This window comes from Heterodontus francisci, chromosome 1 (genome assembly GCF_036365525.1).
Source record: "Heterodontus francisci isolate sHetFra1 chromosome 1, sHetFra1.hap1, whole genome shotgun sequence".
NCBI lineage: Eukaryota > Metazoa > Chordata > Chondrichthyes > Heterodontiformes > Heterodontidae > Heterodontus > Heterodontus francisci.
In genome coordinates, this window is record NC_090371.1 from 163,807,144 (window position 1) to 163,834,499 (window position 27,356).

General features: G+C 41.4%; 2 protein-coding genes across 3 annotated transcripts in view; one reads left to right on the forward strand and one right to left on the reverse strand.

Annotated features, from left to right (window-relative positions):
• Window positions 1-14,356, forward strand: part of bod1l1 (biorientation of chromosomes in cell division 1-like 1) — a 102,400-nt gene extending 88,044 nt beyond the window's left edge. For both annotated transcript variants that reach the window (XM_068037978.1, XM_068037983.1), the window contains 4 exons: window positions 8,811-8,925; window positions 9,076-9,208; window positions 10,160-10,339; window positions 13,771-14,356. In XM_068037978.1, coding sequence (XP_067894079.1) covers window positions 8,811-8,925; window positions 9,076-9,208; window positions 10,160-10,339; window positions 13,771-13,885 — 543 coding nt within the window. In that variant the 3' untranslated portion in view covers window positions 13,886-14,356. The remainder of the gene's footprint in view (window positions 1-8,810; window positions 8,926-9,075; window positions 9,209-10,159; window positions 10,340-13,770) is intronic.
• A 657-nt stretch (window positions 14,357-15,013) lies between these two features.
• LOC137373125 (carcinoembryonic antigen-related cell adhesion molecule 21-like) overlaps window positions 15,014-27,356 on the reverse strand; it is a 31,823-nt gene continuing 19,480 nt past the window's right edge. Inside the window, exons 5-6 of the mRNA XM_068037985.1 lie at window positions 19,335-19,402; window positions 15,014-15,998 (exon numbers count right to left, since the gene is read on the reverse strand). Of these exons, the coding sequence (XP_067894086.1) occupies window positions 15,825-15,998; window positions 19,335-19,402 (242 nt within the window). The 3' untranslated portion in view covers window positions 15,014-15,824. The remainder of the gene's footprint in view (window positions 15,999-19,334; window positions 19,403-27,356) is intronic.

Below are 27,356 nucleotides of genomic sequence, written 5' to 3' on the forward strand. Positions count from 1 at the left end.
CAGATTGTGGTTGAGTACAATTCTGCTGCTGCTGATGGCCCACAGCGCCTCATGGATTCCCAGTTTTGCATTGCTAGATCTGTTCGAAATCTATCCCATTTAGCACGGTGATAGTGCCACACAACACGATGGGCGGTATCCTCAATGCGAAGGCGGGACTTCGTCTCCACAAGGACTGTGCAGTGCTCACTCCTACCAATGCTGTCATGGATAGAAGCATCTGCGGCAGGCAGATTGGTGAGGACGAGGTCAAGTATGTTTTTCCCTTGTGTTGGTTCCCCCACCACCTGCCGCAGACCCAGTCTAGCAGCTATGTCTTTTAGGACTCGGCCAGCACGGTCAGTAGTGGTGCTACCGAGCTACTCTTGGCGATGGACATTGAAGTCCCCCACCCAGAGTACATTTTGTGCCCTTGCCACCCTCAGTGCTTCCTCCAAGTGGTGTTAAACATGGAGTACTGAGTCATCAGCTGAGGGAGGGCGGTAGGTGGTAATCAGTAGGAGGTTACCTTGCCCCCATGTTTGACCTGATGCCATGAGACTTCATGGGGTCCGGAGTCGATATTGAGGACTCCCAGGGCAACTCCTTCCCTACTCTATACCACTGTGCTACCACCTCTGGTGGGTCTGTCCTGCTGGTGGGACAGAATGTGACTCCTCTATTCAATAGAGGAGGGAGACCAAAAGCAGGAAACTGCAGGCCAGTTAACTTAACATCTGTCATAGGGAAAATGCTGGAATCCATTATTAAGGAGTTTGTAGTTGGGCACTTAGAAAATCTCAATGTAATCAAACTGAGTCAACAAGGTTTTGTGAAAGGGAAATCATGTTTGACTAATTTATTGGAGTTCTTTGAGGAAGTAACAAACAACATGGATAAAGGGGAACCTGTGGATGTGCTATACTTAGATTTCCACATCAAAGGTTACTAAGTAAAATAAGAGCTCATGGCATTGGAGGTAACATGTTAGCATGGATATATGATTGGTTCGCCAGCAGGAAACAGAGTAGGCATAAATGGGTCGTTTTCTGGTTGGCAAGATGTGATGAGCTGAGTGCCATAGACTAGATTCAGTCTGTCAACAATAATTTATAGTAAAGACTAAAAGGTTATAGTGGACAAGATAATGGAAAGGTGGATAGGAATGGGCCTGGGAGCACCGGCTAGATTTCTAACTGACAATGGAGGAGAATTTGCCAATGATGATTTCAGGAGTACCAGTGAAAATATGAATATTGTAGCAAAGCACATGGCAACAGAAAGTCCTTTTAGTAATGGGATTTGTGAGAGAAATCATGCCGTGATTGGCAAAATGCTCCAAAAAATTTTAGCTGACCAACCAAATTGTAAATTGTCTACTGCTCTGGCGTGGGCTGTACATGTGAAAAACATGCTTCATATGGTTGGGGATTACAGCCGCTATCAATTAGTTTATGGCAGGAATCTGAAAATACCTTGGGTAATGTGGGATCATCCCCCAGCTTTAGAGGAGTCTACAATTAGTTCAATTTTTGCGGAGAAGAGCATTTATTAAGGTTAATGTTTCAGGAAAAATCAGGAGAGCTTTGAGGTATTGCATCAGGCCATCAGAAAAGAATTTTAATACTGGGGACATGGTGTATTACAAAAGAGAAGGCCCGAAAGAATGGACAGGCCCAGAAAAAGTTACAGGCACTGATGGCAAAATGGTAATTTTGCAACATGGCAAACAAACTGTTAGAGTACATTCCTCGTGGCTTATTGGCATTGATTATACATTGACAGAATCTGAACAAATGGTGGACACTGCTAATACACCATATACTTGGCAAGCACAAATATCGGATCTTTATAAGTAACAGATTATGGCAAATAACAGGCTGAGATTGGACCAAGTGATAGGGAAGATCCAGATAAGGCCATTTATTCCAAAGGTCAACTGCTGAAAGTTGGGATTAAAGTGCCAGAGGGGCTAGTGAATGGAGAGAAGTCACCATTATAGGAAGGGCAGGAAAGGCTACAGGGACCAGATAAGGCCATTTATTCCAAAGGTCAACTGCTGAAAGTTGGGATTAAAGTGCCAGAGGGGCTTGTGAATGGAGAGAAGTCACCATTATAGGAAGGGCAGGAAAGGCTACAGGGAAATACAAACATTGGCTGAAGGTATGAGACAAGGGACAGAATATCAGACCTATAGATTGGCAGAAGGAAGTGAAAATGTGGAAGGCCAGAAAACATAGTGTAAGTTCAGAGAGTGGGCCTGCAGATGATCATATTCCAAGGAAAAGGTCATGAACTTGTGAAAGAAAGTTTGGTCGTAGGAGGGACGGGTCGAGTAGTGGCAGTCCTGAACGGGATAGGAAATCTAGTAGGGGGCATGGTTTCACAAGAGCAAAGATCAGAGAGCAGATGAGGAGTGCCACAAGAAGTAGGAGCCCTTACAATAGAGAAGCTGTAACGCTACTAATAAGTTGGATGATAAGTTGGTAAAGGATGCAAAGCAAAAAGAGCTCATCAATTGGAGAGAGTTTGGGGTTTACACGGAGGTGCCAGATTGAGGACAACCAGAATTGTCTCACAGATGGATCTGTACAGAGATAGTACTTCCCAATGATACGTATAAAGCTAAGGCCAGACTTGTAGCTCGGAGATTTGAGGAACGATTAGGCGACCAAGAAGTTAGAGCAGACTCCCCAACTGCAGGAAAAGCAAGTTTGAGGATTTTCCTAGCCCTTTCAGCGACACACTCATGGGAATGTGAGTCCATTGACATCAAAGCAGCATTTTTGCAAGGGGAGAAATTTCAAAGGGAAGTATTTTTAAAGCCATCCAAAGAAGGTGGAGATACAGAGGGGAAATTATGGAAGCTATACAAGTGTGTTTATGGGCTAACGATGCATCCAGGGTGTGGTATTTTTCAATCGCAGACCTGAAACGTTAACTCTGTTTCTCTCTCCATGGATGCTGCCAGACCTGAGTATTTCCAGCACTTTCTGTTCTCATTTGTGGTATTTTACGGTTAGGTCTGTCCTACTAAAAGCTGGTTGTATTCAACTAAAAGCTGGTTGTATTTAGCTAAAAGCAGATCCGGCAATGTTTTACTGGTACAATGAAGAAAAACTAGCACGCATTTTCTTGATGCACTTAGATGATTTTCTGTGGGGAGGATCTGCGGCATTTAAGAAATTTGTGGTAGATAAAATTCTGCAGGAATTTAAAATTGAAAGTCGGGCTTCCGGAGCTTTTAAATATATAGGGTTAAATATTGGGCAGACTAAGTTGGGGGTAACCCTAAATCAATATTCTTACCTAGAGAATGTTAATAGGACACCAATAAATCGGGCCGAAGACTCTGCAACCAAGGAAGAAGCAGACCAGTTGCGGAGCTTAATCGGGCAATTAAACTGGTTGTGCACACAGACTAGGCTTGTTGTGCTGTGTTAGGATTGCGCACCATGCTGAAACATGCTACTGTTGGGGAAGTGCTGAAAGTAAATAAGACATTGAAGAAACTGAGTTTAGACAAATGTACGCTCCAGGTTTCCAGCACTGGGTGACCCAGAAATTATTCATTTTTAGTGTCACATCTCACTCTAATCTTCCTGATGGTTGAGTGCAGCAGGGTTCATTGTATGTTTGGTGGGAAGAAATGATAAATGTTGTCCATTAGCCTGGAAATCGAAGAAAATAAAGAGGATAGTTAAAAGCACCTTAACTGCTGAGACACTTGCACTGATAAAAGCGATAGATATGGATATGTATTTATCGAACATTTTAAAGAAACTCTTATATAAGGGGGAGTCGGAGAAAATTTTTCCTATGGAATACCGTGTGGATAACCATTCTGTCTGAGACAATGTCCATTTGGCCAAAAGTGTCACAGAAAAGAAGTTGAGGATTGATCTCGCAAATATAGAAGAAATGTTTGAAAGCAAAGTAATTTCCAAAATAAAATGGGTCGGCGCAAGTCATCAGTTGTCGGATTGTTTTACAAAGGGAAGTGCTTGTTCAAAGAAATTGTTGGATGTCTTCGAGAAGGGCCGTCTTGTGTTATGATGAGTTAGGGAAATGTGGAATTTCTTTTGTTAGATTGCTTTGTAATTCTTTAAAAAAAAAAAAATTCTTGTTTTTAAAAAAAAAGTGAGGGGGGAGGCGAATGTACAGTATATTAATGGCTGGTTCTGTTGAAGGTTGGTGTAATGTAAGATAAAGAAAAAGGCTGCATTTGCTGACAATGTGACCACTAGGTGGCGCTGCAGTGGCACATGCACAAATGCAGTCTGTGCCCCTAAAATGTCAGTCTGCAACGTTCAGGCAGCTGCCAGGGCTAAAGATGGCACTGCTCAAATAATCAAACGAAGGCAACCTAAAAATATGGCAGCACACAATGGCTGGGGAGGGGCAGAGCGAGCTGGCCGGGGAGAGCGGGGTGGGGGGGGGGTGGGAGTGGGGTGGGGGGGGTGCGGGAGGGTGGGGGGGAAGTGAGCGGGCTGGGGGGCTGAGGGGGGAAGTGAGCAAGCCGGGGGGAGGGTTTGGGGGAGGAGGAGAGCGCACCCGCCACCACCAAGGCCTTCGGCTGCGCTCTCCCTGCTTCCCCTACCCCTGCTCTCTGCTTGTATTATGCGATGACGTAATCTGCGCACGCACCAGCCAGTCCTGGCAATGCGGAATGCAGCGCATGCGCAGAGAGTAGGAGCTAATCTGCACACGTGCACAGATTGGCGCCATCTGATGACTTCAGCTGCCCGCTGCGTTGTCAATAATCACTTTGAAAGAAAAATGTATTATTGTTTAATCTCTCTTTTGTATTTAATTTAAAGAAAAGAGGGGGAATCTGCTAGTGTCTAATAAATTCTGTTAATAGATGTTAAATACTTAGTAGTTGCAAGTCATGGGGTGAACAGGTGTTGGGTTTTGGTTAGTTCCTTGTACTCAAATGTATATATAAAGAAGAGCCAGCCAGGCAAGCAATAAACAGTCTCCACCAAAGCATCCTAGTCTCCAGTGTCGTCTTCATAAACATGCTTGGAAGTTTCTCTAACAATAAGCAGGAATTTCTTCACTCAGAGGGTGGTGAATCTTTGGAGTTCTCTACTCCACAGGGATGTGGAAGCTCAGTCATTGAGCATGTTCAAGACAGAAATCAATAGATATCCGGAAACTTATGACATGAAGAGATTATGGGGATAGCGTGGGAAAGTGGTGTTGAGGTAGCTGATCAGCTGTAATCTGTTTGAATGACAGAGCAGTCTTGATGGGCTGAATGGCCTACTCCTGCTCCTATGTTCCTACTCAACAGTCAGTTCCTTCCTTTGTGCTGACCTCACTTTATTTTATATGGAGGTTAAATTTTTTCTCTTAATTGTTATTATCTGTTTACCTACTTTTCCTTTCCACTAGGATCCTGGCCCCAGCCTGGTCAGGTGGAGCCATCCCAACAGCACAATTGGTTCCCTACCTAATACTGGTGCCAGTGTCCCATGAAGTGGAACCTCTCTTTCCCACACCATTCCTTCAACCCCATGTTCACCCCTCTAATCTCCTTATCCCTATGCCAATTTGCACATGGCTCGGGTAATAATCCAGAGATTATAATCTTTTGATGTCCTGTTTAATTTAACTTCTGATACTCTTCAAACAGGACCTCTTGCCTACTGGTTCATATGTCTTTGGTCACAATATGGACCACAACAACTGGGTCCTCTCCCTCTCCAATATCCTTTCAAGTCAGTTCAAGATGTTTCTCACACTGGCAGCAGGCAGCCAGCATACTATGTGGGACCTTCGATCCTGCTTACAAAGGATGCTGTTTCCTAATTATTGAACCTTAACAACGACCACCTTGAGCTTTCCCCCTCCTCCCTCCTTTACACAGCCTCCTGCTGCAAGGTGCTATGGTCTGCTTTTTGACTGTTCTTCCAACAGTCTTTATCTTTATCCTCATAGGGAGCAAAGACATTGTACTTGTTGCATAGGATCAGTTTCTGAGGATCCTTGTTCTCTATCTTACCTGGGTTCCTCTTTTGCTGCACACTACTGGTCACACCAACCCCATTCTGAACCTGCACCTTTCTGAGGCGTGACTGAAGTCTGGGATAAACTGTTCAGATACTGCTCTCCTCATTGTGTTGGGGCACCTCCCACTCATACTCCAGCTCAATGACTGTGAGTTGAGGAGACTCGAGACGCAATATCTACCATAGATGTGTTCACTCTGGACAATCTCACTGCCCACAAATTCCCAATACTGCACTCCGGCCACACAACCGGCTCTGCCATATCTTAGTCTAGATTATTTGTATCTACTTTTGAGTTTTAGTTTTTTCTTTTTCTACACACTAACTTGCACTAAGCACTAAAATGCTGGACAAAACTTATAAATATTTCCTGCCTCGAGCTTGCAGGACCAATACAAGTGTTGAAAACAAATAGCAGCATCTCCTTCCCCTTGCACAGAATTCGCACTTATACCAAATTCTCAACTTTTGCACTCTGTTTACAATCATTCTGTGCTTACCAATCTTGCCTGGAGCCCCCAACCTCTAATGCTTCACAGTTCAGTTTTCTGTTCTAGTTATTTTCATCCCTGAAACATTAATTAAATTGTAAGTTTTTTTTCCATTGATTTGACTAGTAGTCCTAGCGTATTTCTGGAGTAAACTGATCAGCTAACAAAAATTGACTTAATCCCACATAGTAGATAAGGCATTTCCCTGCTGTGTTGTATTACTACTTGCATATACCAGCACCTCTCTGCTGCTTCGGTCCTCACAGTGTCTTAGCTCTTTTCCAGGCAAAGAATGCCTTTAACCCACCTTGCTCTCTCGCTTTCTCTCTATAATATATTTTTTATATATATTATATATATATATATATATATATATTATATATATATATTATATCCCCACAAAGAAAATTCAGATCTTGATCACTGTCAAGCCGTGCAAATTGTTTTCTTAGATGTTTACATTTAATGTTTCCATTAATTATTAATGGAAATAAATGTTTTTATTAGGAGTTCAGCTTTTTATATTTAAAATATTTTATGGCATTTGTATTTGTTGTGATGACCAGCTAGGCCCACGTAATCTAACAAGAAGGGCCTCTTTTGCTGAGCCTCATTCATTTTGCTGTGTAGATATTTGCTTTGTAAGGTTATGTTCTGTAATCTGGAGAAACTTAAAACACTGGTTTTCTATTCAAATTTGCTGCAATTGGTCTCATTATGTTGCACGCTTAAAAGACTGACAAAGTCAGCCTTCGACCAGCATTGTCGAGGACTAAATATTCTTGTATTTAAAGTAGGAGGCAATGTGTAATTTGTTTCAGTAAAATTCATGAAATACTGTGTCTGAAAGAGTATTTCTTTTTGGTATGGTGTGATTTCACATGAATCTTTTTGATTTCTGCCAGCCATTGTTTCCATTCATTACACTGCCAAGTACTCTTGCCCACCTTTTTTCAATTTTCACCCTTCAGAAGGCTCTAACCCATGCTGAGATATGATTGTCATTAACAGCTATCCCTTGCATCACCAAAATAGCCATTCTTCATGGCAGCCTAGACAGTAAGTGTTGGCAGGCTGTTCAAGAGCTGAACTCAATCCTCTGTTTAACCAACATTCACACATATGCACTGCTAGTTTGGGTCAATCTGTAAGCACATTAAAATTGTTCCTTGAAATAAAGAATACTTGCATTTACGTAGTATTGGATGCAAAACGCATCAGCACTATACATAATTAATTACTTTTGAAGTTGGGTGACAGTTATATAGGCATAATAGTGCATTATATCAATTGTACTTTCTAATGAATACCCTACAGATCTTGTGCAGGTGAAACTTTAAGGGGGCTCCGGAAGGCTGATTTATCAACTAATTTTTCTGTTCGGATGTGTAGCTTGCTTTGTAAGGGAGTTAAATACAATGTTGTTGTGACCTGGTGAGAAAGGTGTCTAGGGGTCTGTTACTATCTTCACCTGGTCTTATTGTAACTGGGTTTAGATTTTAAACAGTGTTTTGAGCTGCCCCCCTTTTTGTGAATCCTTGTTCACAGCTTTCCAATTATAAGGCAAAGAAACCAACACACCAGGTTTTCTCAGGTTTAAAGGAGTAAAGTGAAGTTTATTAAAACTTAAACTCTAATATGGTTCACGCGCCTTCGGATAGACGACACGTCCACGCCAGCATGCACACGTGATATACACATGCAGATAGGGGCAGAAAAGAGCAGAGGGAAATATAGTGGAGAGGGATTTGAGGCAATATCAGAAGACATTCTTGTTTACTGTGCTTCAAGCTCACTTGATTGTAAGTAGTCTTGCTGTTCCTCGGGGCCCAGTGTTCTTCTTGAACGTTGCTCACGTAGGAGACTTTTCTGTCTTTGAGGTTCGTGTTTTCACAAGATTCAGTTCCATGGGAAAGAGATGGAGGCAGGCAGGACTGGAGAGAATCTGCTTCAGTTACAGAAGCGCACAGCTTTCTCTTCAAATCCCTTGTTGGAAGTTCAAATCTCAACAGCCAGCTAGTCATGTGACTAAAACTGGTCCGACCACTACTTCTGTGTTTGTAGTTTCTGCTATCTTAGCAGTCAACCTGGAATGCTAGCTCCCCCCACCTTCAACGTCTGTCCATTGTTGATTTGAATGAGTTGGGGCATGGCCCTTTGTCCCTTGTTCCAATACTGTCTGTAACCATGCAAATGTCTTTCCAGTCAGGGGCTTGCATTTTTAAGTTTTAATGTTCATGTGGCAAAATAATGTGTGCATCAGTCTTGGTAGGTGGGGGGATTGCCTGGCAATGTGTTAATACAAATCCTCCTCCCAATGTAGGAGGAGCAATCTGTTAAAGGTTCCGAAGACCAAAGTTCCCCTCGAAGAGAAAGAAAACCCAAGCGCCCATACACTCCAGTAGAAAATCCCTCTAAGCGGAGGTATCTTCATTCAGGTATATATAATCTCAGCTTTACATTTGTTTTTCTTTTTAAAGGGCAGGGAGAAAGCAAGGGGCTGTTTTTAGTTACAACCATCTTATAAGAATTTAGCCTTTAGCTACCACTGCTAAGAGATTTTCTTCTTGTGTTTCTGATGTCTTAAGAGGAGAATTCTGCAGTAGAGGATAAAGATGCGCACAATCCTTCTGCAGAAGCTGTACCAGTTCAAGTACAAGATGAAGAAAGACCAACACAATCTCGAGGCAAAATTACTTCAAAGCTTGAACAAAAAACAAGGTAGTTTTCTGCTGTTTAGTTATCATAATTTAAAGACTTACATTTTGAAAAGGGGAAAAATCCACTTTATCCCTTCCACTCACTTAATCCATTTCTAGTATATTAAAATTTTATTTAGAAAATAGTTAAAAGCAACACTTCAGTTAATAGCTACGACTGCAACTAGTTTTTCTTCAAAATATAGCTTCTATAAAGTGAATGACATGAAGTTGGTATATGTTACTTTATAGTCTGTCAATTGGAGGTGCTTTAATGTATTGAGAGGCACTTAATAGGTTAGCAGAGTTTTTACAATAGAAATTTAGCTTTTACAATAGAAAGCACAAACCTGTAGCTACAAAACTCTTCACATCTAATGTTATGCAATAGCTACAAATTGTAAATGAAATAATTGATCATAAGATCTGTTTTTGCTGAGAAGAATATTGATCAATGCACCAGGCAAACTCTTGCTTCTCTTCTAGTAGTGCCTTTTACATGCAACTGAAAAGGTAGGTGTTGCCTTGGTTTGATATATTAACTGAAATATGGCACCTGCAAAATTGCAGCACTGCACAGAATTATGTGTCCAAATCTTGCAGTGAGTTTTGTGCCTAGAAATCTATTTCAGATGATAGTGCTATCACCCAATTCCTTGTGCAAGTTTAATATTTTCCTGAAATCAGTTTGTCATTTCTTTTTCATAATTGTTCTTGCGCCAGTATATAGGCTAATCCATTTTGGACTTAGTTGCATAAATGACCTTCAGTTAAACTAATGATGTGGACACCGTAATGAAGGGATTAGTTGTCTGTGTTACTGCTGGGATTTTGGCAGTAACATCACAAAGTAAATATGTTATGACCAAAAACTTGTATCATACCTCACCTTCAGAATCTTTACTACAAAGGAATAGACTACTCGCCATACAAGTTCAGTATATACAGTTATGATATTTTATCCATTTTGTAGAAGCCAGACTTTTGATTTGAGCATTCAGAATAAACCAACCACTCGTGCAGCCAAAAGAATAAGCAGCCCTGAGCATTTGCTAGTAACTGAACGAGAACGGCGTTCATCAATTACAGCAAAAGAGAAACCAACATCTGATGCAAAGGCTGGGAAACCTCCAGCAACCGTGTCGGTCACAAGGTAAGGCCACAAAGCAAATGTTAATTTTGTTATGATCTGTTTATTCCTCCTTGTCGGAAATTAGTGCATATTTAATTATCTTTCTGTTGAGACATTTTCATTGGTCCCAACAAAATATTGGGCATTGCATTCCGGAGATATGTTTACAAAGTTACAGCATGTTTACTTTTGCCTTTTACAGATTTGTTTTTTGGTGGGGGACAATTTGATTTTGGTTTAATTTACTTGTTATATGGTTTACAACAACGGTTAAGTAGGCTATCTTGATTTTTTGACCAATTTTAACTAATGCACTTATATGCCATAACAAGTTGAAGTGTAAAGTTAATTGTTTTATACCAATGATACTTGTCAAATAAATGTGCAATCAGCAAGCAAATAAAAGTCAAACTGGATGACAATCCTACAAGATGACATTCAGTATGTAGCTTTGTGAACATCTTTTGGGGAAAACTGGAGCTAATGCAGGTGCAACAAGTGAGCAGAAAATTTACTGAGATGTTGGACTTCATCAAAACAGGTAATGGATATGAAAACAATGAAGTGCCTCTACATTTATACAGAGTGCAGGTCAGACTTCATTTTTTGAGTTTGGATGTCTATCTTAAGAATGTACTGGTCTTGGAGAAAGCTGCGATGGTAGACTTGATCAAGTTGGGTTATTTTCACAGGATGCAACCCTTCCTCGTACTCATATAAGGAACACAAAATTAGCATGCAGGTACAGCAAGTACTTGGGCAAATAGCATGTTGGCCTTTATTGGCAGGGGATTGGAGTACAAAAGTAAGGAAGTCTTGCTACAGTTGTGCAAGGCTTTGGTGAGGCCACACTTAGAGTACTGTGTGCAGTTTTGATCTCTAAGGAAGGATATCCTTGCCTTGGAGGCGGTATAGTGAAGGTTCACTCGATTGGTTCCTGGGATGAGAGGGTTACCCTGTGATGAGAGGATGTGTAAATTGGGCCTATACTCTCGAGTTTAGAAGAATGAGAGGTGATCTCATTGAAACATATAAGATTCTGAAGGGGCTTGACATGGTAGACACTGAGAGGTTGTTATCCTTGGCTGGGGAATCTGGAACACGCAGGTACAGTCTCAGAATAGGGTACGATCATTTAGGACGGAGATGAGGAGAGCTCTCTCCACTCAGACGGTTGTGAATCTTTGGAATTTTCTACCCAAGAGGTTGAGTATATTTAAGGCTGAGCTAGACAGACTTTTGGTCTCAAGGAATCAAGGGATATGGGAAGGGGACAGAAAAATGGAGTTGAGGATGATCAGCCATGATCATATTGGATGGCAGTGCAGGCTTGAGGTGCCATACAGTGTACTGCTGCTCCTGTTTTTTATGTTCCCTCTAATAAGGGAATCCAGAAAAAAGGGACAGTATCTTGTAATTGACTTGACTGTTGAGAATCAATTCAGGAAAAATATTTATTTATGCAAGGTTGTGAGACTATAGGATTCATGGTTCCAGATGGGCATTCATGAGATATAAGAGTATTAAAGGATTTAGAGAAAGGGTCAGAAATTAGGATTGAAGTGATTGAGTTGCCATGGCTAACTAAATGGAGTAACATTCTCTTGGGCCAAATGTTTCTTTTTTTTGATTCATTCATGGGATGTGGGTGTTGCTGGCAATCTCATCATTTATTGGCCATACTTAACTGGCTTTAAGAAGGTGCTAATGAACCACTGCCTTTGAATACAACTGAGTGGCTTCCTGGACCATTTCAGAAAGCGGTTAAGAGATAACCACATTGCTGTGGGTCTGGAGTCACCAGACAAGCTGACTGGGTAAGGATAGCAGATTTCCTTCCCTAAAGGACATTAGTGAACCAAATTGTGTTTTACTACAATCATGGTCACCATTACTGATAGCTTTTTATTTCAGATTTATTAATTGAAGTTAAATTCCCCAGCTGCCATGGTGGGATTTGAACTCCTGTCTCCGGTACTGCCTGCTGACATGATTACTACTTTCAGCCCTGTAATGTGCTTTGCTTTTGCTACTAACTAGTACCAGGGTGACCTACAACAAATAGTATTTTCATCAGATGCACTTTGGAAACCATTTTACATGGTGTCAAAGCAATTATAATATGAAGTCTTTTTAGAAGAGACTTGGATTAACAATTGTCCAGCTTTCACCATTGCAATCAAAGTGTAGAAATATTTTTATTAAAGTATACCTATGATAATCTGGTATTATGGAATAACTTGGATTTATATGGCATTTTTAATGTAAAACGTCCCAAGGCGCTTCACAGAAGTGTTATCAAACAAAATTTGACACCATGCCACATGAGATATTAGGGTAGTTGACCAAAAGCTTGGTCAAAGAGGCAGGTTTTAAGAAATGTCATAAGTGAGAAGGGAAGAGAGATAAAGAGGTGAAGAGGTTTAGGGAGGGAATTCCAGAGCTTAGGGTCATGGCAGCTGAAGGCGAAGCCATCAATGGCGGAGCAATTAAAATTTGGGATGCTCAAGAGGCCAGAATTAGAAGAGCACAGACATCTCGGAGGGCTGTGTGGCTGGAGGAGATAGCAGAGGTAGGGAGGGGTGAATCCATGGAGGGATTTGAAAATGAGAATTTTAAAATTGAGGCACTGTTTAACCGGAAGCCAGTGAGCACAGGGATGATGGGTAAACAGGACTTGGTGCGAGTTAAGACATGGGCAGCAAAATTTTGGATGACCTTAAGTTTACGAGCGTGGAAAATGGGATGCTGGCCAAGAGTGTATATGTTTCAGGGGCAAAGGACAATTCTCTGCATGTTAATTACATATAGCCTAAATTGAGAGTTTTTTGACTGATATAGGCCACTTAATTTTAGGTGATCCTGAAGTTGGAAACTGACCGGGAAACTGTTAAATGGGCTCCTTTCGATCATTTTTGAGATTTTCTGCCATAAGTTATATTAACTGTTGAGCTATGCTAATATAGCAATGACGGATTCTGGTGATAACACTGGATACCAGTAACATGCTGCTAAGGGCCAGTGAAAGGCCCTTCAGAATTTTTAAGCACCCTACTCATCCGTTTACTACTTATGGCTACAATTTGGAATTTCAGGAACAAAGCAAACCTCTTGCACAGCTCCACCAAGCTGACCCCACTTTGCTGTTGCAAGCAACTAAGTCCTCTAGCAGCCATTTTAGCTTTCTTTCCACAGGTGATGATCCCTGTGGGAGCTCACCTGAAAAATGCAAATTAGACTGACACTGGAAAATTTGACAGGATGACTGCTAGGTTGATTGAATGTGAATAAAATAGTGTCCCATCAAAGATTTGGTTGTAAAGCCACTGAGGAATATCTGGCCACATTGCAATGAAGTTGAGTGTTCTGATCAGGAATAGAATTCTAAAGTGAACATTCAGACTTAAGTCTACAATGCCTACTGTATGTCATGGAATTTTGTTTCTTCAAAGATCAAGGAGTCAGCCATCTGTGACTAAACAAGGACGCAAACGAGAAGTGAGTCCAGGAGAACGCAGAAGGGGACAGCATAAAATTGAAGTCCCACCAAAGAGAACAAGGCGATAACTAAGAATGCTAGATGTTGCTACTCTGACTCAACAAAATTGTTAAGCTATCGTGTACATTGTATATTATAAATTAAGTTATATTTGTTGCAGTAATGTAAGGAAAGCATGTGAAGTCAGTATTGATAGGTTAAAACTTTTTATTGTACTTAAAATTTTGTGTTGTATATGGGAAATGGTAACGAAATGTTGACGTGCTTTTACCTGTTGTAACTTGCAATTTTAAGTACGAAGTTTTCATTCTATGAATGTATTTTATTTTTACCAAATCCTATTTAATTGATAAAATTGTTTGCTGAGACTAAGCAACTGAGGGATGCAACTATTCACAATATAATACTGTACATTTAACATGCATTTCTTAGTAATGTTCCATATGTTACATCCTTGGAATGGGTGACCAAAATATTTTGTATTCAAGTAAAACTCATTGAGCATGTTCAAATGGTTTATAATAAAAAAAAATTGTTTATATCTCGTGCCTTATCATGCAGACACACCTGGAGACACTTCACACCATGAAACAATTTCAAGGTGCATTGACTGTTAATTAGGCAACGACTGTAATGAAACTTAATTTTAATGCATCGTGTAATGTTTTGAAAACTTGTGTAATATGGTGCTTGTTTTCACACTTTTTCCATCATGTTCCAACATCATACTTTGTTAAACCTGTGAACTTTTTTTTATAAAAAAAAGACAGCAAGATAGTCATCAATGTTGGGAGCTTCTTAATCTAGAGCCTAGATCTAACGTGCATTTTCCAATCTCCACAGTTCTCATCAAATAACTAAACTGACTTTATTATGCATTTGTACCGCAGCACAATCATTTTAGAGAGTAAGATAGTCTTAATGCTTCTGACCAAGAGCCTAAACTGACCAGTCTTTTAGAATTCCACAGTCCTTTTACCAAACAAAATTAAACTTTTGTTTACAGCAGTTAGGCATTGTGCTCTTCAAATATGTAGATATATTTATATTAAAATATAAATGCATGCATCTGATCATGCTTGATGTGCAAGTGGTGTCTTAAAAATGTTTCACAGCAAGAATAAATTTTCGTAGTATGCATACACTTGCTGTTGTAGCATCAGCCCAATGTAAAATTACTGACAATGAAACCCCAGGAATGGAACTCAAGGCAAAGCATGAACTTCAACATTTTCTTGAACTAACACTTTTTTTATATTACAATATTTTGCTTTTTACAGCATAATACATGTATGACAAGTGTAATTTTACACTGCCAAATCTCAAAGTGTAACTTTGATATTTTGTAATCTATTTTAGGGCAGTTCCCTTTCTTTTGTAAGTATAGAGAACTCATCATTTATTTAAAGAGGTAAAGAGACTATAAATGTTTGTTTAAAGGGAAGCTGATTTATACAGGCCAGTATGAGGGATTTCTAGTCAGGAGTATTACGACTTCTGTCTTCATGTACAGAAAGTTAGCAACAGTTCTGTCTGTTTTTGTATATGATATATTAAATATCTTGAATCTTTGAGCTCTGCTTCCATTACAACTTAGCTCCATTACCTCGAACTGTTGTCTCATAAGATCACAGCCTGACGACCCTACAGAATTCTATTTGAAGTCCCATTAACCTTTGCAAAAATCTAAATCTCCTCATAAATCTCTATCAACACTTACTTCGTGATTTGTCAGAAAAAATATTGATACTTAGACATAAAACCCTCATAGGTCTATAATTTTTAACATTTTATTTGGCCTTTGTTAGTAACAATCTTAGCAAATATTGATTTGTTTAAGTCTGAAGCAATTATGTTAAGCCTTTAATAGATCTTAATAGCTTCCTAATGCATTAAAAGTAAATGCAGTAAAATGCACTTAATTTCACACAGTTTTTAGGTGTTGCACACCATGTAGTTGATGCTCTTCACAGGTTACATTTGCTCACAGTGCCTTCATCTCATACTTTAGTACAATAGGTGGAAATTGGTATATGGTTGATGCATCATTGAAGCAGTTTCAGTAAACTGTACAGATGTGCTTCTTGGATTGACTGGTGGTCTAGACAGTCGCCTGGTGTGGTCAATGGTAGCATAAGTGACATCGTTATTTTCTTTCCAGAAATCTCTAGGTTCCAAATCCTATGCAATGAGAAATGGGACATTATTAACATTCTTAAGTATTTTACAAGTAACTAAAATACCGAGCAAGAACTATGCATAAAACAGATGTAAAAATATCAGTTATAACATTAAATAAACTTGAAGAATGGGCATATAATTGGCAAATGAATTTCAACCTTTGAGGTATTACATACTGATAAGAAAAATAAAGGTTACATATTACTTGGAAAACAGGCATCTAAGTAAAGTGCAGGAGCAATAGGATCTGGGAGTACAAATATACAAATCACTTAAAAGTTGTGTCATAGGTCAATCCACCAGAACAGAAGCAAACCAAGCACTAGGATTCAGCTCTAGAAGGGTAGATTGAAAAATACAGAAGTTATGCTCAACTTGCATCAATAGTTGGTTAGATCACACTTGCAGTAGCTGCAGTTCTGGTTGCCATATTATAAAAAAGATATGGAGGCACTGGAGACAATGCAAAAAAGATTTACAAGGATGATACCAGAACTGAGAAGCTATATCTATCAGGCAGGCATAAACTGGCTGTGTCTCCTTTCTCTTCAACAGAGAAGGCTGAGGGGTGACTAATACAGGTCTTTAAAATTATGAAAGGTTTTGATACAGTAGGTGAGTGTGTTTCCACTTGTGGGGAAGAGTAAAACTAGAGACCATAAATACAGGATAGTCAAGCAATCAAATAGAAAATTCAGAAGAAACTTCTTTACCCACATAGGGGTGAGAATGTGGAACTAGCTACCACAGGGACTTGTTGGAGGTGAACAGATGCATTTCAGATGGGTTCTGAGGGAGAAGGGAATGGAGGGTTATGCTGAAAGACAAAGGATGGGCAGAGACTCACGTAGAACCAGCATACACTGGTTGGACTAAATGATCTGTTTCTGTGCTGTATGTTCGATGTAACGAAGGAACAGAGCAAACAATTTATTGGAAACATAACAAGTGAACTGTCAGGCATTGAGATAGTCTGAACCAGCCATTAGAGCATCCAAGAAAAAAACAGTCGGGGAAATCTCAGAATAAAAATGTTGTAAGAACCTAAGTTTGAGGGCATAGCTTCTAGCTCCGACCGTGTCATAGACCATCAGAGATTGGAAGACAACAATGCCACGACCTTGGAAATAGAAGGAACAACAAAGAAAAGGCCAAATTTGTGGCAAAGGAATGACAGCTGCCTTCTTTACAGGAAGGAATGGCTTGTGGTAGAAAGGGGGATAGCAAAGAACTGTGCAGCTGGGAAAAAATGGGGTTCCCCACCCCAACCCAAACTCCTTTGATGGCTTATTGAGTCATTATATTGCATGATGTAATATGTTGTACGGGAAGATATATCCCAGGTTTAATTTTTATTATGTTGTCTGCTAATCACAGTTGGGGCTTGACAACTGGCTTCAGCATCCATATGTTGAGAAGGAGAAAATCAGCTAGGATTTTCACTCCCTGTTTCTATCCAGTGACCCCAAGTATACATTATGCAGATGTCAGGTGAAGGCAGGGTCAAATTTGACTCCCATGCACTGCAGTTTAATTACCTGCCAGACGCTCGAAGTCCAGCTAAGGGGCTATAACAGCCAGGCAAAACCTGCTGTGTTTTCTCAGCCCCAGCCCCTTCTCACTCCCCATACCCAAATTTTAATTCCTGGATTTTGAGGCGTATGAAGGACTCATGAATATTCAAATGTCAGAATACGATGACATAATTTGGGTATGGATGTAATTTCAGTCTTGATAAGGTATGAAGCGCCTCAGTCTCTAAGCTGTCAGAAAAAGCAGGATCAGACCAGAACAGGTCCAGGTAAGTATTAATTTGTTCTAGATTTTGTTAGGTTCCTTGTGGTCTAGAAGTGCTCCTCATGGGCCAACGAAGAAACTTTGGGTGTCCTCCACCCTAGCTCACTTGCCCCTCAACCTTACTGTAACCACCATCATCCTAGTCCCTGTCATGGGCACCACACCCCGAATCATCATGGATGCATCCACCCTCCACCATCTCGATCAACATAGACCCCTGCCCCCAACCCGAACAAAATCATCATTGACCCTATCCCCTCATCCAATAACATAATTTGGTTATTGATGTAATTTTAGCCTTGCTGTGGACCATTTTCTTGGATCTCCAGCAGCAGCCTGCAACTGTACAATTACCCCTGCTGCCTGCTGGCCTCTATGTCATCCCTCTCGGTTTTGGGCAACAGTCACTGAGGATGGATTCAAATGAGATCTGAAAGTTGAAATTGCCCAGGCTTTACTCTCCAAGGGCCCAGATAGATTCTCCTCCACTTCAACTCCCACACCAGCAATTCCAGCCCCAGGTTAAAATTAGGGATCCACTGTCTAGGGCTCACAACAACAAGTTGCTTTTGTTTAGCCTCTGGAACATAAGGTGGTGGAAACTGATGCCATAAATAATTTTTAAAAGGTGTAGGTCTCATCTGGAGTATGGTTGACAATTCTAGACACCACTTTTAAGGAATGATGTAAAGGCCTTAGAAAAGGTACAGAGGAGGTTACCAGGGATGTGGGTCTTCAGTTATGAGGAGATGTTGGAAAAGTTCGAGCTGTTCTCCTTGGAACAGAGAAAGTTAAGGGCTGACCTAATAGGTTTTCAAGATGATGTGAGATTTTGATAGAGTAGATAGAGAAAAACTATTCCCTCTGGCTAGTGGGTTAGTAACCAAGGATCATTGATTTAAAATCATTGCCAAAATATCTAGAGGGGAGATGAGCGGATTTTCTTTTCACTCAGAGTTGTCGAAATCCAGAGCGCTGTGCCTGAAAAGGTGGTGGAAGCTGATTGCATAAATAACTTTAAAAGTGAGTTGGACAGGTATTTGAGGATGAGGGATTTACAGGGTTATAGACAAAAAGTGGGACTAATCTGATACTTTGTCTAAGCTTGGCTATTCTTTCAAAGCGCAGTGCAGGTATGATGGATTAAATGGCCTCCTCTGCTGTAAGTTTCTATGATTCTAACTTTAATTTAGGAAAACATCCAAAGCACTTCATGGAAGCATTATCGGACAAAATTTGGCACCAAGCCACATAAAGAGATATTAGGACAGATGAGGAAAAGCATTGTCAAAGAGATAGGTTTTGGGAAGTGTCTTGAAGGAGCAGAGAGAGAGACAGAGACTTTTAGGGAAGGAACTGCAGAACTTGGGGCATAGGCTGCTGACTACACACCCAGCCAGAGTCAGCGACGTTTGGAAAAGGATTGGGAGGAGGAAACAAGGAAAATAATAAAAATACAGCACAAGTAACACTACTCAGCCCAATTCAATAAAATGCAATACAGTACAAATATTTCAAAAGGACAAAGTGGCAGATTACCTCTTCCTTGGTTTGTACAGCAATATCTCTGTGGTCTCTCAGGAGAATTGACCTTGGCTGTTGTCTTTCTATAATATATATCATATAACATACTTAGGACTTGTAGTTATATATGCTGGCACCAGGTTTATGTCTTTTTGTTGAATGTGGTGCTGGTTGTCATAAGATCAGAGAACTATCCTTATATTGGCTACCATCTAAAATCTTGAGTCCTGTACTTGAATCTGTCCAAAACAGTAATTAACTGTGGACTTTTGTTGGTAGAAACAATACTTACACAACATGTTTCAATGTTAAAAAAAGTTAGAGATGCTGTTGGCAAATGAGTTGAGTAACACACAGTTTTAATGAACAATATTGGTAAAAACAAAAACAGGGCATTCCATCAAATCTGAGATTGGAACTGATGCTTTTAGTACTTTGCATATGATATAATGCTGCTCAGTCATATGCAAACATGAGTATATCTCTTTATATAAGATCAAAGAAGCTATTCTAACATTTTAATAGTAGAGGATCTACAATGAAAAACAGTATATTATTCTGCCTATTTCTTGAATGGGGAAGATCCAAGCAATAGGTGTCCAGATGATTTTGTTTTATTCACTCATCATTTATTGTTGCCTACAACAAAATGACAGGCTCCAGCACCAATCCTGCGATGCCCAATAATCATGTCTGTAGTAATTCTCCCAGCTGCCACCACTTCTTACACAGCTCGGAGACACCATCTTAGGTATACTCATGCAAACACTCCTAAAAATGTTTCCTTGGTTTGAATGTTCTGAAATCAATCATATGAAATTGTTGGTTGTTCCTTAGCATTCATACATGTCACATGTTGGAAGCGCTTGGTGGTCACTTCTACCTGATCCTGTTCATTTTTGAACTGTTACAATATCCTCCATTCTTTGCTCTGTTTCTCCTAGTAATACCTGATGTTTCTTGCAAACAGTTTACTTCAAACACAGGATTATCACCTTTTTTTCTGTCATACAAATGGACCACCTCCACTGACAAAATATCCCTTTAAAGGGTTTTCTAGCATCAGGATAATTTTACAAAAATAAAATACTGCAGATACTGGAAATCAGAAATGAAAACAGAAAATGCTGGAAACATTCAGCAAGTCTGGCAGCATCTCTGGAGAGAGAAAGTTAAAGTTTCAGGTCTGGGACCTTTCATCAGAACTCAAAAAGGTCCCAGACCTTTATTGAGAAAAACATTCCAAGGTGCTACACAGATTTTTTTAAAAGCATGCTGAGCTGACAAAAGGAGATAGGAGGAGGGGTTACCAAAAGCTTGCTGAAAGAGATGGGTTTTAATAAGTGTCTTAAAGGAGGGGTGCATTTCGGGACCGAATTCTAGAGCATGGGACCTAGGCAGCTGAAGACGTGATCGGCAATGGTGGGGTGAAGGCAGGGGTAGGGGGGTTGCACAAGTGGTGAGAGGAATGGAGAATTTGAGTGCGGGGACTGTAGAACTGGAAGAGGTTACAGCAACAACAAAATATGGAACAAAAGCTTAGTCAAAGAGGTAAGTTTTAAGGAGCATCTTAAAGGAGGAAAGAAAAGTGGAGAGATCCAGGGAGGAAATTCCAGAGCTTTGAGCGTAGGCAGCTGAAGGCACGGCCTCCAATTGTGGAGTTAGAGAAAGGGAAGAGTGAGGTGATGAGGAGATATAAACACAAGAATGCAAATTTAAATTTAATACTTTGGGGACTGGGAGCCAATGTTAGCAAGGGCAGGGGTAATAGGTGAGTGGAACTTGGCGCAGGATAGGATATGGGCAGCAGAGTTTTGAATGAGCTGAAGTTTACATTGGATGGAAGATCAAGGCCGGGTAAGAGAGCATTAGAATAGTTAACTGGAGATGACAAAAGAATTGGATTTCAAGGATTTTCGCAGCAAGTAGGGGCAATGGGGTGATGTTAGGAGCTTTGAAGTAGGTTGTCTTTGTGATTTAGAGGATATGGGATTGGAAGATCGGCTTGGGTTGAATAGGATGATGAGGCTGCAAACAGTCTTGTTAAATGTGAGACAATGCTGGGGAAGGAGATGAGATCAGTGGCAAGAGTGCAGAGTTTATGATGGGAGCCAAAGGCAAAGGAGGGAATCAAGCGAGGTGGCGGGGAGCTACATCTGGGTGTCATTAATATAAATGCAGAAGCTGACCCCATATCTATGAAAGATGTCACCGGGGGCATCATGCAACTGGGGGGTGGACAGGACAGATCCTGGAGTGTCTCCAAAGGTGATGATGTGTGGGGGAAAAGAAACCATTGCTTGAGATGGTCTGGCTAGGATGGGAGTGGTGAGAGTGAAGCTGGGCTCCCTGGATGCTGCATGCCAGCTCATAAATATTATCTTATATTCCCTTTATACACATCCCAGAGGACAGCAATCCATGAGACAATCGCACTAAGTTGGACAACTGAGGAGAGATGTCAGAGGAGGATGGTGTGGTTGGCTATATCAAAGGTTACAGAGAAGATGAAGCAGATGAGAATGGGTAATGCACTATGGTCACAGCCACAGAAGCCATCAATAACTTAAAGAGGAAGTTGAATGGCCACCTGAGAGAAATGGACTTGCAGGGCTACAGGGATAGAGCAGGTGAGTGGGACAGACTGCATAGCTCTGTGAAGAGCTGGCATCAGCTCAATGGGCTGAATGGCCTTCTTCTGTGCTGTAAATGAGTCTATGACTTGTGACCTTGGTTAGGGATATTTCGGTGCAGTTGAATGGGTGGAAATCAGATTGAAGGAATGCAAACTGGAATTTGCATAGCATTCCATCATATCATTGCCTAGAAATGTTTACACCAAGTAAAACTGAAAGATCTTTTGTCACTTAAAATAATGCATTAGCACACATTTTACATACTCTACACAAAGTCGGCTTAAGGTTAAGATCCAAGGGCTGATGCAACGATCCTGGCTAAAAAAGCCTCAAGGCCCAAAGTGCATCGCAGCAGAATGATGAATTGGGCGCACTCAGTGCTGCAATGCCAGCTTATGAATATCATTACCATATGCTTCCTTCAGATCCTCCCCAGAGGGCAGCAGTGAAACATGCTTGACAGAAGCATCCTCCCCAGAGGACAGCAGTGAAACATGCTTGACAGAAAGTGATGGCCAGCTTCAACACTGTCTATACCACTCCCAGGACATGCAAACAGATGTGGATAAGCACCCACTTTAAGGAGTCTGGTGAAATAATATTACATAGCACTACCATATATGAGGTATATGGACCAAGATTCCATGCCACAATGCACTGCTGTTAGCACCTTTACTTCTCATCCGTGCCCAGCTCTCACGCAACCTTACAGCTGTCACGGCATCTGATGCATACCCATACCTCAGTAGATGCAATGTACAAATGAAAGTGTTGCCACGCTAATGGGCTTCAAACATCAAAGCACTGGAACACAAACCCGGTCATTTACTAACAGCCGGGATGGCCTTCTGGTCAGGTACATGGCACTCATCAGAGACCCCTGTACTTTTAGAAATGCCCCAATGCAGTGATTTAGGGCAGCTATGTCATTCTATTCAGTGGAAAAGCAAGAGAATGTGCTGTCCATGCTAGTCAAAGCTTCAGTTACCTATTTGATACATGGGTCGGCAACACATGAACTGATGACTGGGAATGAGCCACAGACAGAACAGTTGAGGGCAATGGTGACCTTTATCAACCAGTTGAAATGGTGTCTCTGTATTGTGCGATGGTAGGATGCAGCTTCGCTATCTGCAATAAGAAGTCTTTTCTCCTCAAAAGCCACCTTGTCTTAAAAGAGGATTTTTTCAATGATTCTTTGAAGAATGATGGTAGCCATTGTTTTTCAGGCATGACATAATCTAATTTTGCAGTGATTTCTGCATTATGAGAAATTAGTGATGCATGTTTTTGTGTAGATATATACCATAATTGCTTGTCCTGATTCAACTGGACTGTTTTATCCAGATTTGCAAACATAGATTATACATCAATCTCAGACCCATTCCTCAGGCCCCCTTCAGCTATTATCCAACTTTTCCCCTTCTCTAATGTCTCAATCACAGTACCTCTGATTCCGTATGTCTTGTCCTTTGAGTTTGTATCATTCATTTCTGAAACCACTAAAAAAAACTCATCAATTGAGTTATACTCAGCAAACAGTTACCCATAGTTCCCTTTTCATCCTTCTTTTACTTCTTACCAATATATGAGACAACTTTAACTTTAGTAGCTCATACTGCATGACCAATTAAAATTTTTAATCACACAGTGCAACTTGTTCCTTTTCTAGTGTTGTACTCTATATTGTTATTAATATCTTCTGGTCTCACTTAATTTGGTGTTTTTATTCTTCACACAAAGTTAATATAATTGAGTATCTAATGAGGATTATTACAAGCTCTTTCATTTTCTTAATGTGCAACGTGAACAGTCCCTTTCAATAGATATTACTGTCTGCCATCTTGAAAACCCATACAGGCATGAAGTAAATTGAAAGGCTGTTCTGGTCCTAAATATTACTACTTACATGAAGGAAGTATGGAACTGGTGTGAATATGTAGTTTCCCAACTGCACAAAACCAGAATTTGGCCTATTGGCCAACCTATGGAAAGAAACAATATTCTCGCAACTTCCATTTTGTATTGGCTGTAAGAATAGTACTATAGTATAAGAATGTAAAGGGTTAATGCTGAAGACAGTGAAAGCAAGCCCTCCCACTGTAAGAGTAATCATGCCATAGTCACATGAGATTAGGCTGGAGAGAAGAGAGTGTAACACGAAGGATGCCAGCTTAGGAGCATGTATAGAGTATTATATAAATACTAAACAGTTCTTAGTTGACCTTATCCTGAGTCTGAGACTTTCTCCAGAACTTCCCTGCTATGCTACTAAATACAAAAAACAACAGTATACAACATGGTGGCACTGGTTAAAATGACAAAGAAAATTTGAAGATCTCCCTACCTTGTGGAGAAGTATCAGGAAAACAGCAGGCCTAGTCAATGGGACTCCAACAAACTCAGGAGCTGCTCTGTAGCCACAGACAACATGGACAGACAGTGAGAAATCCCTGCAGCCTCTTAGACTGCACCACGGAAGCATGGGGGTCTGCATCGGTACATCCAAGTCCAGTGATCGGGTCCAAGTTTCAGCACAGCACTGGGCGACGGTCCAGGATCGGATGAGAGATTTGTATGGGGCCAGTAATGGCTAACAGCGCACTGGGTCAAAACAATGGGTAGGAAAGTCAATCTCGGGCGAAGAGACGACTTGGGAGTCAGGTGGAGTCAGCAGCCATTGCTCAACCAGACCACAGCGAGAAAGCACGGGAAAGGTTGGAAAGTGCAGGAAATTTTTTTTTAAATGTGAAAACCTCAATTCAAGCCTGCAAGATTTTACAACAAAGGGGAACACCCTAGAAAGCCTACGAAAGTGAAGCAAGTAATATGGCTTCAAAATTCAGAATACCAAAAATATTTCAATATTTAGAAGGACCCAATCAGGTTCAAAATTGCTCTATTTGGAGGAAGAGATTCCTAAAGTTTAGGATTGCTTCCCAATTCCATACAAAGTCAGAAGTTGAACAGGTTAACACCCTTTTATATTTAGTAGGTGCGATTGCTAACAATGTAATTGTGAGGCAAGGGGTAAACGAGGCTTTTGACAAATTTGAAGATGTCCTTCAAGCCTTTGATAAATATTTTAATCTTCGCAGCAATAAAATCTTGGAAAGGGCCAAATTTAATAAAAAGATAGGCGAATCCGTAGATTCTTATATCAATGATCTATATTATTTAGCAGAGGGATGTGAGTACAGTGAATTAAAGGCAGAACTAATCAAATAGTTGTCGGCATAGTTGAATCTTTGTCAGACTTTTGCAGTTGAAGGAAGACCTTACACCTGAAAAAGCCATTCAGATTGTAAGACAGACTGAAGTTCGCAAACAAAATAGGGCCATTCTGCGGCTGAAGACAAGCCGTGGATGAGGAGAAGTCCAGTGATGGTACAGTTTTTGAAGCCAAGGTCTGAGAAACACTTAGTGGGAAAGAAGACCCAAACAGGTGAGAAGGTGTGTGACACTGGGAAGCTGTGCCAATGCTGTAGAGCCAGGAAGACCCACAGAAGGGATCAGTGTCCAGCAAATAAAGCTGAGTGCTTCAATTGTGGAAAGACTGGACATTGTGGGAAAATGTGCCAGAGCAAAACTTCTTCACTCAAGACTTTTACACGGAGAGCAGTGAATCAAGTGCATCCGTATCCAGAAGATAAAATAGCAGATTTCCGAAGAGAAATAAATGACCAAATCAAGGATTCTGGTCGGCAGACATCTACATAAATGGATACCTCATGAATTTTAAACTGGACACAGGTGCTAATGTCGCAGTTCTGTCAGACCAAGAGCCATGGTTGATGAGACACTGCCTACAACCAGCAGATACACAGTTGCATGGTCCAGGCAGGACACAACTGAGAGTAAAAGGCAAACTAGAAACAACTCTCCAACACAGAGGGAGACAAATCGTGGAGACATGATGGCTGGAACTTTCTGGCTCCCGGCGACTCCGGGGTGGCCGTGTCGTAAGCGGCCGTGAAAACTGAATCCGCTCCGCGCTGCCCCCAAAGGCATCACATACGGGGCTGCCAATTAGCGGCCCCTCGGCTTATTCGGCACCCGACGGGGCGTGCGCGGCCAGCTGAAGCAGTGGATTTGGGGGTGGGGCCAATGCCAGCCCTTTACAAAGGTAGACAGCAGTACAATGGAGCAGACACTTAGGGGAATACAGCGGAAGAGGGGTTGTGAGTGCAACTACCGAGGTGACCAGCTGACTGGAAACTGAAGAAGTGAAGAAAGACTGACAGTGTCCAGGGGCAGGAAAGGGCCAAACATTTGCAGAAGAAAGCAAGAGCGATGGAGGGGAGAAGGTTCACCACAGCCCCCAGACTCTCAGGGGAATTTCTGCAGTCCTCCTCCAGGCAGTGGAGGCGAGGCGTGACATATTATTCAACACCGATGGCCGAAGAAGGCCTGCAGAAGTGACCAAGAGAGCCTGGCTGGAGGTCGCCGAGGAGGTCAGCAGCCACTGTGTGATGCGGAGGACATGGCTCCAGTGCCGCAAGCGGCTCAATGACCTGCTTCGCTCAGCTCGGGTAAGGGGTACTCCTCATTAATCTCATTGTGAATGTGTCAGGGAAGGGTCAGTCTGTCCTAACGATGCAAGGTGGTAACCAGCAATGAGCAGTCCTTACCTGCTGCATTGTATTGGGACGCAGGATGGGCAGGTCTGGGATGCATGGTGATTCAATAGTGTTCAAATTGGGCACTGCATTGCAGTAGCAGTGAAATGCAACAACAAACCCAATGGGTGAGGGTGTGAAAGACCATATCATATATCTAAACTAGGTGTGCTTGTTTAAATGGGAGAAGAGGGGTCACAATGCCTGAGAGGGGTCCCAGAACGGTGGTGGTCAGGACAATCAGGCATATCTGTCAAGTATAGAGGAGGATGCCTTGATGTTGGCAGAGGAGGATGGAGGACGCGCCGTGGCAGATGGCAAGGTTGGCATTCCTGGTTGTCAGAATGAGTGAACCATAATGTGGTGGGAGGATGGGGGGGGGTGGGGGAGCTTGAGGGGGCAGTTGAAGTGATGATTGTCTTATGCCCTTAACTGTGCTAATAAAAGTTGATTCACACAAATGTGTGCAAACTGCAGTAAGGGACATGTGCTGCAATCTGTGGCGCTGATCAATCTGATCTTCCCTGCAGATGAAACACATCAGCGGCCAGGAGGGGTCTTGGAAGCTCAACAATCCCCCTCTGAGGATGAAGAGATTGCCTCAGAGGGTGCACCGTCACATCATCGCACCTCACCAAGCGCCTGCGCAGAGACTTCCACCACGGTTGGGATTACTGTCTCTGCAGAAATGGTGTCACTTACGGGTGTTAGCACAGCACAGTCACCGGACCAGCCACCAGAGGCAGAACCGGCCGATGCCTCACACACTCAGAAGAGTGTGG